General features: G+C 34.9%; 1 protein-coding gene across 1 annotated transcript; it reads left to right on the top strand.

Moving 5' to 3' along the window:
• The first annotated feature begins 5,413 nt into the window (after positions 1–5,413).
• LOC112025864 (major allergen Pru ar 1) lies at positions 5,414–7,253 on the top strand. The gene is made up of 2 exons (XM_024058550.2): positions 5,414–5,721; positions 6,731–7,253. The coding sequence occupies exons 1-2, from the start codon at positions 5,523–5,525 to the stop codon at positions 7,027–7,029; spliced, it is 498 nt and encodes a 165-aa protein (XP_023914318.1). The 5' UTR covers positions 5,414–5,522; the 3' UTR covers positions 7,030–7,253.
• Positions 7,254–15,836: the final 8,583 nt, after the last annotated feature.

Genomic DNA, 15,836 nt, shown 5'->3' with positions numbered 1-15,836 from the left:
AACTCCAGCATATCCCTAGAGCAATGGCCAAGCCGAAGCTACAAACAAGGTAATTGTTAACAGGTTGAAGAAAAGGTTAGAAGGAGCAAAAGGTAGGTGGGCCGAAGAGTTGTCGAATATGTTATAAGCATACCGAACAACGTTGAGGAGGTCAACTAGCAAAACCCCTTATTCCTTAACATATGGGGTGGAAGTAGTTATACCTATTGATAGGCCTTTCCACTACGAGAACCTCAGATTTTTCCTCAGGCACAAATAATTAGTTAATGGTAATACACTTGGACTCACTGGAAGAACATCAAGAAGCGGCGACTATATACCTGGCGAACTATCAACAAAAGCTGGCTCGACGATATGATCAAGGCATAAAGGCGAGGGAGTTTGGTGTTGGTGACCTCGTGTTGCAGAACGCAGTAGAGGGTTCTCGAGATATCAATGCTAGGAAGCTCGCCCCTAATTGGGAATGACCGTATAGGGTTACTGTCGTGGTTGGAGTAGGAGTATACTATCTGGAAGACATGGAGGAGAGGCTGCTTCCCCGACCATGGAATGTTCAAAATTTGAAGAAGTTTTATCATTAAACATGTAAAGTTTGAAGGACTACTTTATGTACTACTTAACATGTGGACGATAATGTATATATGTGCAATATATGAACTTTGTTGTAGGTAATTCAACCTAATAAATTTCCTAATGATAGAAACCTAGGCTCGGTCTAACCCCGATCATCGACTAGGTGAAAACCTTATTATAAATTCCCTAAGGATAGAAACCTAGGCTCGGCCTGACCCCGGTCACCGACCAGGTGAAAGCCTTATTATAAATTTCTTAAGGACAGAAACCTAGGCTCGGCTTGACCTCGATCATCGACTAGGTGAAAACCTTATTATAAATTCCCTACGGACAAAACCTAGGCTTGGCCTGACCCTAGTTATCGACCAGGTGAAAATCTTATTATAAATTTCTTAAGGACAAAACCTAGGCTCAGCCTAACCCCGATCACCGACCAGGTGAAAACCTTATTATAAATTTCCTAAGGACAGAAACCTGGGCTCGGCTTGACCTTGGCCACCGACCAGGTGGAAACCTTGTTATAATTTAAGGACAGAAGCCCTAATCTAAGTTGCTTAAGGAAAGTTCTTATCGGCAATACTATTTGTGAATCACAAGTATCCTGAAAATATCAAGAGTGAAAAATAAAGGAAAAGTTCTTATAAAAACAAAATTCAAATGTCATATTACCAAACTTCGGTGACTTTAAATATAATTTTTAAGAAAAGCTCCAATTGTTTGTCACCAAAGTTATGGTGACTATGAAAATAATGTACTACCACCATACCCCGGTGACTTAAGGAAATCAAACTAAGAAAATAAAATAGAGAAATATCCAACATACCAAAAAATAATAATGTAACCAAATAGTAACTACGATAAACGGATAAGGCATCAGGCTATCAGTTCTTGCGATTGCTTAGGCATATAGGGGTTAGCTCTTGTTGTAACTTGGTCGGGATTTGGGAGGAGAGGTTGAACTACTTGCCTTTGCCCTGCATTAAGGTCACTGGAGATCTCGAGATCAATGAGCTCAGTGTGTAAGTCAATCTCTTCGACTAGTGCCCTCATGCTCTGACTCTTCTTCTTCAGCACGGGCAGGACTTTAGACGGGAGGAGGTAGGGGCTCTGGATAGGGGATCAGCTCAGGGATCTTGAAAGGGGACTCTTCCAGTACGCTCAGTGCATTCACGGCAGCCATCCATCCTTTACAAAAGTCATACCGCTGAGATTGGAACATTACTGGGTCGCTTGAACTCTCAGCGTTAACAAATCCCATATCATAAAATTTATCCTTGCTTTCCTCAAATGCCGCCTTCAAGTCAACCACCTCCTTATCTCTAGCCTAGATTAGCCTTTCAACCTCAGCTAGTCTCAACTCCATTTCACCCATCTTAGCCTTAAAGTCTGCAACTCTTTGCTCAGCTAGTACACGAGCCCCCCATGCTCCTTAACTTTTCCCTCAGCAACCTATAGTGCAGCATCCCTCTCCCATATAGTGGCCTCAGTTACGTTCTTAAGGTTTTTCTCTTTTTGAGCATCTTCAGCCGAGCTCTTTAACCGATCCTGCATTATGTGAGCTAGTTGGGCGGCCTAGAAAAATAGAAAGAGATTACTAAGTGTTAATGAACATTGCAAAATTATAATAATAATAATAAATGAATAAAGTGATAACGATGAATGCTCATTACCATGATAGCGTGCCACTCAAGCTAGAGTGCCATTGCTTCGTTAGTACCCTCGGAGAAGTATTGCACATTATTGGGTAGTTGAAGGGCACCCCAAGCTCTGAGCTACTCGGTCTCCCTCCCCCTTCTCCTAGTTTCGAACACTGGATGTGGTCTGTAAAGGCCGGTTACTAATTCTGAACACACTCTGCCATCTTGTTGCAGGTGGTGCCGAGGATGAAGCGATGTTCGACCCCACCACGGCTGAAGGACGGGGCCTTTAAGTCGTCTCTCAGATGATGAGGAGAGTTGTGGATTGAATTGGGGGGAGTCCGAGAATAAGCATATTCCTAGGAGTTGGCGAGCTCATCTGTACCGCGGGGCCTCTTATGTCTACGGGGAGCTAGGGGAAAAGGTGCCTGTTGTAGGGGAGTCTGCTGCCCACCGGGCAAAAACCAATCAGCTGTCATTTTCCTTTTGACCACCATCTCAATATCAGAGTCCTCGGGTTTGGTTCCTTCGGAAGAAGAGTCCACTGATTCAACCTCCACCTGCTCTATAGCCCGAGCCCCTTCCTCAGGCTCCTCGACAAGGATATGTTCAGCTCGACCGTGAAATAACGTATTTGTTGAACCGTCTCTCATGGGAAGCAATGAACCTGCTCTGACTTGCCGAGGACCGAGCCTCCGGGCTTCATCGACAATTAGTCTTGGAGGCAAGAAATCGCGCAACCGAACATCTAAATATGACAGCAAGGGACTGCCAACCGTTAGTGCCTGACCAGGGTCTTGAAAGCTTGTATATATGGGAGTGCAGCTGAAGATGAGTTGTGATGCGCGCAACTGGCCATCAAAGTGTATGAAGATCTCAGACCGAAGTACGAAATTCAGGTCTCGAACATGAATGGCTTATAGTCCAGTCTAAACCTTTTAGTGGCTACACAATCAGAAATAGTGATTAGCATTCAAGTAAAAATAAAAAAAACCTTAAATAAACAACAAAACACTGACAGCAATAGTAAATCAAATGTGAGCAGTACCGACCAATATCTTGGGGTGAGATTAGGCAGGTGAGCTCATTGGCAATCCAATTGCCGCTCACCCGACCATATTCTCCAGCCGAGTTTCTGTTAGAATCAAGGAGGCACGATACAATCGTACCAACATGTCCCTAACTTTAAGGTAATGCCCTGACCTCTCGTTACCGCACAAGCTATATATAAAATTTATATTAGGGGTGGTGCCACCTTAAGGCTAAGGTGGTCCCAGGACCAACTTGACCAAAAAATTTTTTTTCTAAATATAATAATTTAAAAATTTTTATTTGTCTACCCTTCAAAAAAATTTTTGGGAACACCCTCAAATTTTTTTATGCCAATAAAATTAAATTTTGCTCTATAATTTGTTCTACATTCAGTGGATGAATGATTGCTTGATTGTGTACATTGAAAGAGATGTAGCTTGTAGCATTGATAATGAGACTATCATGCATCAATTTCAAAATATGAAAACTCATAGAAGGTAATTGTGAACTTTATGTATTTGCGTGTTTTTTTATTGTTGTTATTGTCAATATATGAATTTCTTTTTTTATTAGATTGTATAATTTATCCTTCTTAAGGAACACCCTGAGAAAAATTTCTAGAGCTGCCACTGTTAATATCATGGTGGTCGAGGTGTAACCCGTACAAGTTATTCAACCGGCTAACACTGCTCACCACTCGGTAGAAGTTAGGTGGAAGTTGGTCGGGACAAAGACCATAAAACCTAAGGGCTTTAAGTATCAATGGGTCTACGAGGAACCTCACCCCACCCTCTAATATAGACATTAATGGGAAGAACACTACATGAGGGCATTGTTCAAGTGCTATATTATCCTCATGGCAATATGCTACATCTACATCTAAGGGAATGTCAAACCTAGCCCTAAAATTGGCTAAGGCAACCTCGGTCTTAAGAAGATGAGAAAAACTCATTCTAATATATCAAGCAACTGGAAGGAAAACTTAAAAATAAAGGGGAGAGCAAATGACTTACAGTAGAAATGCTAAGAGGGATTTACTCGGGAAGAAATTTGCTCGGTAACCTAAGGCACTCAGAAATGAAGGAGGTAGAAAATGAAACAAGGGAGTGAGGGATGAGTTTTATAAGCAAAAGGAATTTTGTAAGCATTAATGGATATTCAGGTGGGAGAAAGTTCCACTTCAATTGCCACAACAAAGCATCATGTGGCCAAACACCATCCTTTTCAGCCTTTTCCTTTATCTTACGATGCCAGGCAGCAATCGGCGTCTAGTGCAAGTTCCAAGGCTCCTATTTCCAAAGTGGGACCCTTCTTGTCAAGAACAATCTAGATGGGCCACTTCCACACGGGTGGTGAAAAGGGTAATTATTAGTAGTCCACTGAGGCAAGGTTATAAATAAAAAAACCACATGAGAGTAAAGGGTTAGACACTAAAGGATGAGAACTAGGAAAGTAATCGAGTAGCAATAGGAGAGTGTTCAGTTAGAGAGGCCAGTTACTTTAGTAAGCCTATAGTCAATCTACCTAGGAGCTACCCATTGTAGGATACTCAAAAGCCCACTAAAACAAGTAAATTGTGAGTCCAATTGCAAAGTTGGCCCATTAGCAGGGAATTCGACACGCACAGGCAGGATTTGAATCTTAAGGACTTGATGACAAGAGATTGATTGATTGATTGCTATTTATAATCATATTAAGACATCAATAAATTTATAGTGTAAGCGAAGTTAGAATTTCTAATCTCTAATTCGACAAAAAAGTGAGACTTTATTAGTTGAGTTATCTAAATCCACATTTGTTATTAGATATTCAAGTGTGCTCTCTTTGACCAAAATTTAAGTTCTTGAATAAAAGTTAAGATGTTTGCTCATGTATACTAGACACATCCAATAAACAATTAAGGACTTGATATTCAACCTTTGGCCTCTCAGTCTAGAACGCCTATAGTATAGTATACTGTATACCCACTTCTCCAACTCAAGCACCTCCCAACAAATGGACCATCACCCAAGTTGACAGCAACCCAACTGAAGAGCACGCGTAGGTCCATAGAAGACATGCAAGGGGGCTACGTGTTTTTATTGTATTCCATTTTGTATTAGTGTGTTGGCAAGTTTTTAGGGAAAGGATACTAACCTTGCTGTGCTGATTCATTTCTATACTCATATAGTTTTATAGGTAATAGAACTCCTACCTGTTCTCAACCAAAAAGAAAAAAAAAAAATTAATAACCTCCTCTTCATTCTCCAATCCTCTTCAAACCATATCAATTAAGTTATCATGGGTGTTTTCACTTATGAAACTGAGGTCACCTCTGTCATCCCTCCAGCTATGATGTTCAAAGCTTTTGTCCTTGATGTAGACCTGCTAGGAGGGCCCCTCCCAAATATAGTGCCATTGCCACAGGCCATTAAGAATGTCGAAATTCTTGAAGGAGATGGAGGACCTGGAACCATTAAAAAGATTACTTTTGGCGTAGGTACTACTCGTACAATTATTCAAGCTTTATTTATTCAGTATTTTAAACATACCCTTTTCTTTTACTGTTTTTGTGAATAAAATTGCAAGAGTTTTTATTTTATTTTATTTTCTATGAACAAACTTATCTTCTAAATTAATTTGTAGGAATTTTCTCTAGTGCATTATTCATATGTATTATTCAAACAAGTTACATGATTTATTAAATATGGCATGTGACTAAAAGTATATGTGAATGATTTTCATAATCTAATAGGTTGGAAGAATTTTCCTCTTAGTCAGTTAGAAGGTTTTTATAATTTAGACAATGACCTTTTAAAGCTTATATTTTAAGGATTTAACAAATTAAATCCTATAGTTTCAAAATCAACTAATTACCTCAGCGCATTTAATTAGAACCCTAGTTTTTGAGTTTTATTTAGGGTTGAAATTTTAATTTTTTTCCTTTTCCACTCTCGGTTTTAATTTATTACTCTTAAAACTATAAAGTTTAATTTGCCATCCCCTAAATTGTAACGTTTAAAATATAATTTTCATTTTTTAAGGGTAAATTTTAATTTACCTCTTTGACGATTGGCATGGTCACAATTTAAACCACAAACTTTAAAACTGATACGTTTGAACTCTTAAAGTTTGAATCAAAATGAATACGTTTCCATCAAAATTAACCAAATTTCTATTTTCTTTATACAAATAAATTTTCCCATTGTGATTTGATCCAATAATAATTTAGTCCCACAAGTTTTTTGGTAGTTACATTATGATTGATTCCTACTTTGGATTAAAAACTATTAGAGGTATTTTGGACGAAACCCTAAGCATCTTATTTTAGTCCAAACCTTAAGGATCAAATGTAACCATTGAAATTTTGTTTGTGATTAAATTCTGATGAACCAAACCATGATATAAATTGTGTCTTTGTTTCCCACTATTTTTTTATTTCACTCAAGTTCTATTTGTGTATATACTTCACATAAATAACATTCATCTATTTTTTTTCTTATATGCAGACAATAAATTTAAATATTTAAAGCACAAGATTGAAGGAATGGACAAAGAAAACTTCACATACAGCTACAGTGTGATTGAGGGTGATGCTCTGATGGATACACTAGAGAAAATCTCTTATGAGATAAAGTTAATGCCATCCCCTATTGGTGGGTCCATTTGCAAGAGCACTTGCAAGTACCATACCCAAGGCGACATTGAGATTAAGGAAGACGAAATTAAGGGCAGCAAAGAAAGAGCCTCGGGATTGTTCAAGGTTGTTGAAAGCTACCTCTTGGCAAATCCTGATACCTACAACTGAAGTCTAAAGCCATCTCTCTTGATGTGTCTCTATTTATCCCTTTATCAGTTAGACTTAGATGTTGTGTTCTTTCTTTTTCTTTTTCTCAGTCCAATCTTATGTATGGCTTGGTAGTGTTTGCATGTGGTTTGATCATTCTGGATGCATGACTGAAATTGTATTAGTTCTAATATATATTGAAAATGATAGAATACTTGCAAATGTTGGTACAAATTGGTTTTGTTTCACAAGTTTTGTCAACGATTGATGCTGGTGTGAATACTATAAGATGTCACCAATAAATATATATAATACGAAAAAAAAAGATTTAAACTTTGGATGCTTTTTGAAAATACGTGTCAATGATTATAAAATTCTTGACATATAAAACTAATTCAAATATTCATTTATTAGATTGTTGAAATTCTAATCACATTTATTATCGGATCAATTTGTAAACATTTTGTACTAGAATTTATATTAGTAATTTTAGAATTTTCCTTTGTGAATTCCGCATTCTCACATTTTGTGAAATTGTTTTCTTCTTCCCTTGTGAATGAGGAGTTACATAGATTAAGGAATAATAAGCATATTACAAGAAAGAATAATGCAACTAGCCAACCACTTATCATTACTTCATTACACGAAACCTTCACTTAAGCTCTAATTTTTTATCTTGGTTAATGAATATGAAAACCAGTATATAGAGCAAAGACCAGGCCAATTACATTACAATTACAATTTAAACTCTGTATCTATTTAACAAATTTTTGAGATCATATTGGTAAATTTCCATATTGTAATTTCTATCTGCTTTCTCTCTTGGATTTACCTACCTTAAAAAGCTTCAATAATTTGTATTCAACATTATTTCTAAATCTTCATTCATAAAAATGGAAAAAATTTCCAAAAAAGAAGTTTGCATCTGATTTAAACTAACCAGCAAAGATATAAAAACCCTTTTAACTTTACTCTTCAATTCATTATTATTATTTTTTTTTCCATTATCTTATATTGATTTTTTAAAATTAAACAGCAAAAATTATCTTTTAAATTTGAAAAAGATGGTAGAGATGTATTTTTGGATTGAGATTTGAGAGGGAGGAAGAGAGAATAGAGTAGAGGTGGCCCAAAATTAGTTTATTTTTAGTCGACTCTACACTTCCCCTCCACTCTTCCTCCATCCCCTCAATCTAAATTGACCATTAGAGCATTTTAAGTAGAGTTATATATTTATTGGATTTCAAACTAATGGCAGAGTAGAAGAGTGTTTGTTTGTATTAATTATCCTTATTATGGGTTAATAACAACAAATGATATCAATAATATATATATATATATATATTTGACTGATAAAGGAGCCCTCAAACACAAAATATTAGCTAAAATGTGGATATAGTTGTAGTAGCTGGGAACTTTCCACTCTGTACCTAATTAAATTATTTTCTTTACCTTCCCTATGTGCATCGGTCAGACTTGAACTGTTGTTTTTTTCAATTGAAACACGTATAGCAAAACTGTGAGCTATTTTTCCTTTTAGGTTGACAGTCATTCATTGGCAACATTATCCAAACATGTAGGTCTTAGTACTCGTTTGGATACTGATTATTAACGTCTGCGTCTATATATATATATATATATATTTTTTTTTTTTTTGGGAAGTACATTTTTGTGGCTGTGGTAGTTTTAGGACCCAGAATAGCTAGAAATAATAGTATTGTAAAAATATCATTATTTTTTTTTTTTTACACATTGTTAAAAAAAAAAAAAAAAACACTTTCTCCCTTTATGTTTGGGGTAGTTGTATTCCTTCCCTAAACTAAAGTTGAAAATTTCTCTCATTTATATTCTGTAAATGAGCATATACCCCTACTAATTACTGTTACACTCTTACATAAATCCAACGAAATCTTATAATTTTAAAAATATTCTATTGTGCAATGTCTAAAATACTCCTCACTAAATTTTAATGTTCCAATTTTATTTTATTTTTTTGTGTATTTTGAATTTTATGTGGTATTCATGCTTGGAAGGTGAGAATTGTGATATATGATGTTCTATTTGTTATTTAGAGAACACTAATTTATTAGGTTTAAATATTTTATACTTATAATTTTATTGAATGGAAACTTTGATGACATATGTATTTTTTTATCTTATTCTTTTTAGATTTATTTTCTTGCTTAAAAGGGGTTTTAATTAAAAATAAATTAAGCTAAAAATTGTAGTTAGGCTCATAAAATAAGATAATAAAGTAGGAAGTGTGGATAACAAAATCTTCATTGTAGATGGTTGTAGGTGTTTCATTTGATGAAGTGTTTTAATTGTAGCATATATCATCATTTATTGCGAAAATTTAAATATTGTAATAATGTCTTATCAAAACTTAGTTGTTTATTGTTGGAGGATTATTACATTATCTATCATTCTTAGTAGAACTTTTTAGTGAGTACATATTACCTTAGCAAATTGTCATAGTAAATAGCAAGGTCGGCTCTAAAGTATAAGCAAATGAGGTGGTTGCCTAAGGCCCCCAAGTAGAATAAAGCCCCCTAATTTTAACCAATAGGGTTATTTCTTTTGTTGTAATAGTATTAATTAAGCGCAAATGTTAGCCAATAAATAAAATAATATTTTTTTATTAAAAGAAAGATGCTATGTTCATAGAATTTTTCAAAATACTTTTATTATAAAGTCATATTTCCACTGGCATGTGGCACTTATAAAGTCATACTTCCATGAACCTACTTAGTCATACTTTTACCCTTAGAACTACAAAATCAAAGCTTAAGCGTGCGTTTGGATCGGGATTATAAATGAAAATTATTTCAATATTTAGTTTATTTTTTTTACTATTTATGGGCTCCACTGCACTTTTTGGCACTATTTATGAACCACACTATACTATTTCAATTAACTTTTACTTTTATATAAAGTATTTTTAGCAATAATTTTTCAGTTTCAATAAAATAAGCGGTATCCAAACACACCTTAAGTCCACGAATACTCATAAGTTTGGATTATGAATTGGAGTTGGAAATGACATCGCAACTTAATGTGTTGCAAGTAACGTGATTTTTCTGAGAAATTTGTTGCTTCATTGTGTACTGATATGGAGTTCCAAGCCTTGACTAAAATTTCCAATTTGTTGATGATGCCGTGATTCATAATTGTAGTGTAAACTTTAACCAAAAAAATAATTGTAGTGTAAATGGGCTGGGCTTTGGGTTTTGCATCTCGCCTAATAAATAGTTGAGAAATATTATGTTCACAATATTTTTATAACAAATTATAAGTGGTAGGTTGTTACGGGTTGTTATTGGTGAGAAAAAAAAATTTCATTAGTCGGTTCAAATTAGAACTAATAACAACTTATCAGTTATGATTTGTTGTGAAAATATTATGCGTGTAACAATTTTCTAAATAGTTGGTTTTGCAGTGGCATGGCTTTGATGATTTTATGCCCAATAAGCCCAAATAGTTTTATGGTCTTGAGCATTTTTTCTCATAAAGAAATTTCTTTTTTGGTAAATAAGGGGAAATATTGTGGGCCCTAATCCGCATAGAGGGAAAATAAGCTTTCAGCACATATCACGTGGCAAATGCCATGGGATCTTGAGGCCCATTTCGAAATGAGAAGAGGAACACGGGCATGTTTCATGAAACAAGAGAAGACGTACACAAGTCATAAGCAGAATCTGTGAAGAGAAGATTTCGGGTCAAAAAGCCCAAATCGTGAATTGAAGTGATGGATCATATAAGCCCATATCAATATATCATGACGGAGAGTTGATGGGGTGTGTGGCCCGATCTATGAAGGGATTTAGTTGGATTCCTTGTGAAGTTATTTGGGCTTTTCACTTTGTACAAGTTTTGCCCAGCACTCATTTTCTATATCATAGTATTTGAGTTGGCATTAGCCCCAAAAAAAAAAAAAATGCACCATGTGTCCTAGATTGCAACCAATGAGCCATGAACGACAATAACTGAGTTTTTTTAATCACAATTTTTGAAATGGTTAATTGTTAATGGTAAATAAAAAGGTGAAGCTAAGACCTATAAAAATATATCAACTTAACAGTTATGAAATATATATATTATTGTGTGTAGAGTGTTACTCATGACAATGGAATGAGGAAATTGCATATGTTCGAGGGAATTGTTAGATTAGATACTTGAAAAAAAGTGAATACTCTTATTTCTATTAAAAGAAGAAGAAGAAGAAGAAGAGTTTCTTACTTTCTTTTATTTATTTATTTTGTTTTATTTTTTTGGTTTTTGAGAAACAAGGGTTTCTTTCTTTGGTTTGTGTGCTTCTTTGTTTTGTTTTTTGAGAATCCTTATTCTTTTTCTTTTTCTTTTCTTTTTTTTCTTTTTTGATAGTGAGAATCCTTATTCTTATTCTTAGTGTGCATTTGGATTGAGGTGAAAAATTAAAATTATTTTACTATTAAGCTTATTTTTGGTATTATTCACAACCCCATTATACTTTTTGGTACTATTCATAGGTCCCACATACTATTTCAACTAACTTTTACCTTTATCTACAGTACTTTTAGTAATAAGCTTTCAATTTCAACAAAATAAGCGGTTTCTAAATGCATCCTTAGTATTTGGTATTGATGGAAGACACATGTCACAAATCCATATATTCTATGAGGAAAGGCTGGGTATGTGGGTACCACAGGTTAAAAAAAATGAAAAAGGAAAAAGTAATCCATGCACGAAACCCAGCCATACTTATCTCTTAGGATTTTTTTTCCTAAATAAAATTTAGTTTCAATTTTTTTTTCTTCTTTATAGATTTATATATACTCTATATATGTTGTCCACATCCAACGGTGGTGGTGGCTCTAGAATTTTTTTTTCCTTCTAAGGAGTCAATATTGTTGGAGTTAGGAATAGTTTGAAGAGAAATTTTATTTATTTATTTTGTTTAATGAAGAAACAATTTTAACAGTAATGCTATTGACACGACACTTTCATAATAAAATCTAGGTGACAAGTTGTTAAAGGTATGTAAAAAAGTAATGTTAGTTGTAAGTCTAGATAAAAACCAATTACAATATACCACTTAACTTTTATTGTAAATTATTGTAGTAGGACTAAAATAATTATATTTAACCTTTGTAGGGACTCAACTTGGATTTGACCCTGAGTATGAATGGGTTTTCAGCCCAACAAGCCCAAATAATAAATTTGTAGAGAGTGGGTTAAAGGTTTAGGCGCTGGCTGTTGTTCACCAAGCATGAACTCTCTTTTATTAAAAAATACTTAGAGTTTATTTACAACTGGGGGGATGCTCCTCGGCCTGTGGCCGAGGAGCCCCTTTTCTTCTCCTTCTTTTTCCCCCCACTTCTTTACTTTACTTGCTTTTCTTATATAGTCTTCATCTTCCTATCTCCTTTTTCCATCTGTTGATCATCCATTCGCCTCTCTTCTGGCCGTTCGTCCCATCAGAGGTCTTATCAGTACTCAAGTGGTTCACTCTGATCAACTTTGCCCTGCTAAGGGGTTATATCCCCATTAATGCGGCCAGAGGGGTTAGGTGAATGCATTAAGTGTGAATGTGACAGCTTGCCCTGGGCTTGTCCCTTCTCAAAAATTATCCTTAGTATGCCGAAGACGAAGAGGTCCTCGGCGTGGGTCAAAAAAGAGGATTTCCCCAACTTAGCTTTGGCTGGCCAGTCTTCCTCGGCGCTGGCCTTGGGCCTACTACGCGATAGGCTGTGGCTATCAGGCCCACAGGCCCCACAACCTTATTTTAGCTAAGTTTAAACAAAATTTAGGTTCAAAGTGTTCAAAATTTTTATTTAGGGGTTAATATATATATATAATGTATTTTTTTTTTTGCTAGGTTAAGGGGTTCAAATGAACCCCTTGGGCTGGCTGTAGCACTGCCCATGACATCCACACTTTTATTAGTTTATATAATATTCTAGGTTGATATTAATTTTTAGTATATAATATCCTAGTTGTTAATAAAAAAAATCAAGTTTTGTGAAATAAATTTCTCAAAAAAAAAAAAAAAAAGAGTGAAATAAAATCTGTAAGGACCAAATTTGGGTCCCTAGCCCAAAGGATGGATGATCTTAGGCCCAAAAAGCCCAATACAATGAATTTTTAGAGAGTGGGTTGGAAAACTAGGTTTTAATGAGTTGGACAACAAATAAAGTGGATTCAGATGACAAGAAAAGGAAGATAGACTGATTTAATCTAAAGAAAATTATCCTCGGTACTGTTCGAAAAGATCAATTCTTATATATTTCTCTCAAGTTTGATTAAAAATTCAGTTCTTGATTGATACAGTGTTTTTCTCTTAATTTTTTCGATCCTTCTCTTCAAGATCTTCTTTCTGTTTTATACTATCCTCCTTCTTCATTCCTACCCTCCACGTGTAGATTAGATTACTAGTGTTGATCCTTGTCCCATTAGCACATTCTTGAAATCTTTGGGGAGTAGTTGTAAGGCTAAAAGATACTGTTCAGGTATCACTTCTTCATTAATGCGGCTAAAGAGTTAGCTGCAGAACATTTAATGCGGTGGTAGTAGCTTTTCCTTGAGATATTTCATGGTCTCCTTTGGTCTTGTTCCTTTTGGATACTTCTCCTCTTCAGTGGAATCGTCCGGAACGTTGTTCTTGGTGTCAAACCACACCTTCTGACTTCAGCTTTGCTCAGCCGAGGTAGTATTCCTCCTCGGACCGCCTTCTTAGTTGATTGTGATCAGACTTTATCTCTTTAATTACCAACACGGATTCATAGGAAGGTGTTTGCCCGTCCTCAGACTACTTAATCTCCTCGGATTGGGCCCCCGGCCCAATATATTCATAGATACGTACTCCTGGGCCTATTACCCCCCCGACCTAATATATTCATAGATATGTCCTCTTGGGCCTATCACCCCTACAATAACCCCTCGAGATTCTTCTTTTTGGCTCTAAAGTATAAGCAAATGAGGTGGTTGCCTAAGGCCCCCAAGTAGAATAAAGCCCCCTAATTTTAACCAATAGGGTTATTTCTTTTGTTGTAATAGTATTAATTAAGCGCAAATGTTAGCTAATAAATAAAATAATATTTTTTTTATTAAAAGAAAGATGCTATGTTCATAGAATTTTTCAAAATACTTTTATTATAAAGTCATATTTCCACTGGCATGTGGCACTTATAAAGTCATACTTCCATGAACCTACTTAGTCATACTTTTACCCTTAGAACTACAAAATCAAAGCTTAAGCGTGCATTTGGATTATAAATGAAAATTATTTCAATATTTAGTTTATTTTTTCTATTATTTATGGGCTTCACTGCACTTTTTGGCACTATTTATGGACCACACTATACTATTTCAATTAACTTTTACTTTTATATAAAGTATTTTTAGCAATAATTTTTCAGTTTTAACAAAATAAGCGGTATCCAAACACATCTTAAGTCCACGAATACTCACAAGTTTGGATCATGAATTGGAGTTGGAAATGACATCGCAACTTAATGTGTTGCAAGTAACGTGATTTTTCTGAGAAATTTGTTGCTTCATTGTGTACTGATATGGAGTTCCAAGCCTTGACTAAAATTTCCAATTTGTTGATGATGACGTGATTCATAATTGTAGTGTAAACTTTAACCAAAAAAATAATTGTAGTGTAAATGGGCTGGGCTTTGGGTTTTGGGTTTTGTATCTCACCTAATAAATAGTTGAGAAATGTTATGCTCACAATATTTTTATAACAAATTTTAAGTGGTAGGTTGTTACGGGTTGTTATTGGTAAGAAAAAAAATTTTCATTAGTCCGTTCAAAATAGAACTAATAACAACTTATCAGTTATGATTTGCTGTGAAAATATTATGCTTGTAACAATTTTCTAAATAGTTGGTTTTGCAGTGGCATGGGCTTTGATGATTTTATGCCCAATAAGCCCAAATAGTTTTATGGGCTTGAGCATTTTTTCTCATAAAGAATTTTTTTTGGGTAAATAAGGGGAAATATTGTGGGCCCTAATCCGCATAGAGGAAAATAAGCTTTCAGCACATATCACGTGGCAAATGCCATGGGATCTTGAGGCCCATTTCGAAATGAAAAGAGGAACACAGGCATGTTTCATGAAACAAGAGAAGACGTACACAGGTCATAAGCAGAATCTGTGAATAGAAGATTTCGGGTCAAAAAGCCCAAATCGTGAATTGAAGTGATGGATCATATAAGCCCATATCAATATATCATGACGGAGAGTTGATGGGGGTGTGTGGCCTGATCAATGAGGGATTTAGTTGGATTCCTGGAGAAGCCCATTGACTGCACATAGTTTTTGACAAAATGGCCAAGTATTCTTGAAGTTCATCAAAAAATATTCTTGAAGTTATTTGGGCTTTTGTTTCTCAAAATAAAAAAAAGAAAGAAGTTATTTGGGCTTTTCACTTTGTACAAGTTTTGTCCAACACTCATTTTCTATGTCATAGTATTTGAGTTGGCATTAGCAAAAAAAAAAAAAAAAAAAAAAAAAANGTAGCATTAAGAGAGAGAGAGAGAGAGAGAGAGAGAGAGAATTTTTTCCAAAGTGTTTTTTACTTTTTTTTTTTTTTTTTTTTTTTTTTTTTTTTTTTTTGAGAAACAAGTGTTTCTTTCTTTGGTTTGTGTGCTTCTTTGTTTTGTTTTTTTTTGAGAATCCTTATTCTTTTTCTTTTCTTTTTTTCTTTTTTTTTTCTTTTTTGATAGTGAGAATCCTATTCTTATTCTTAGTGTGCATTTGGATTGAGGTGAAAAATTAAAATTATTTTACTATTCAGCTTATTTTTGGTATTATTCATGGACCCCATTACACTTTTTGG

The sequence above is a fragment of the Quercus suber genome, unplaced genomic scaffold (genome assembly GCF_002906115.3).
Source record: "Quercus suber isolate HL8 unplaced genomic scaffold, Cork oak 2.0 scaffold_14, whole genome shotgun sequence".
Taxonomy (NCBI): Eukaryota; Viridiplantae; Streptophyta; class Magnoliopsida; order Fagales; family Fagaceae; genus Quercus; species Quercus suber.
Note: the sequence above shows the minus strand (reverse complement) of the source record. Positions and strands in the feature narration are given on the sequence as shown.

Bases quoted from the DNA above. Each gene is read 5' to 3' on its own strand.
- LOC112025864 (XM_024058550.2), top strand. From the start codon at position 5,523: ATGGGTGTTTTCACTTATGAAACTGAGGTCACCTCTGTCATCCCTCCA. The intron at 5,722-6,730 runs GTACTACTCGTA...TCTTATATGCAG, and splicing joins AAAGATTACTTTTGGCGTAG to ACAATAAATTTAAATATTTA.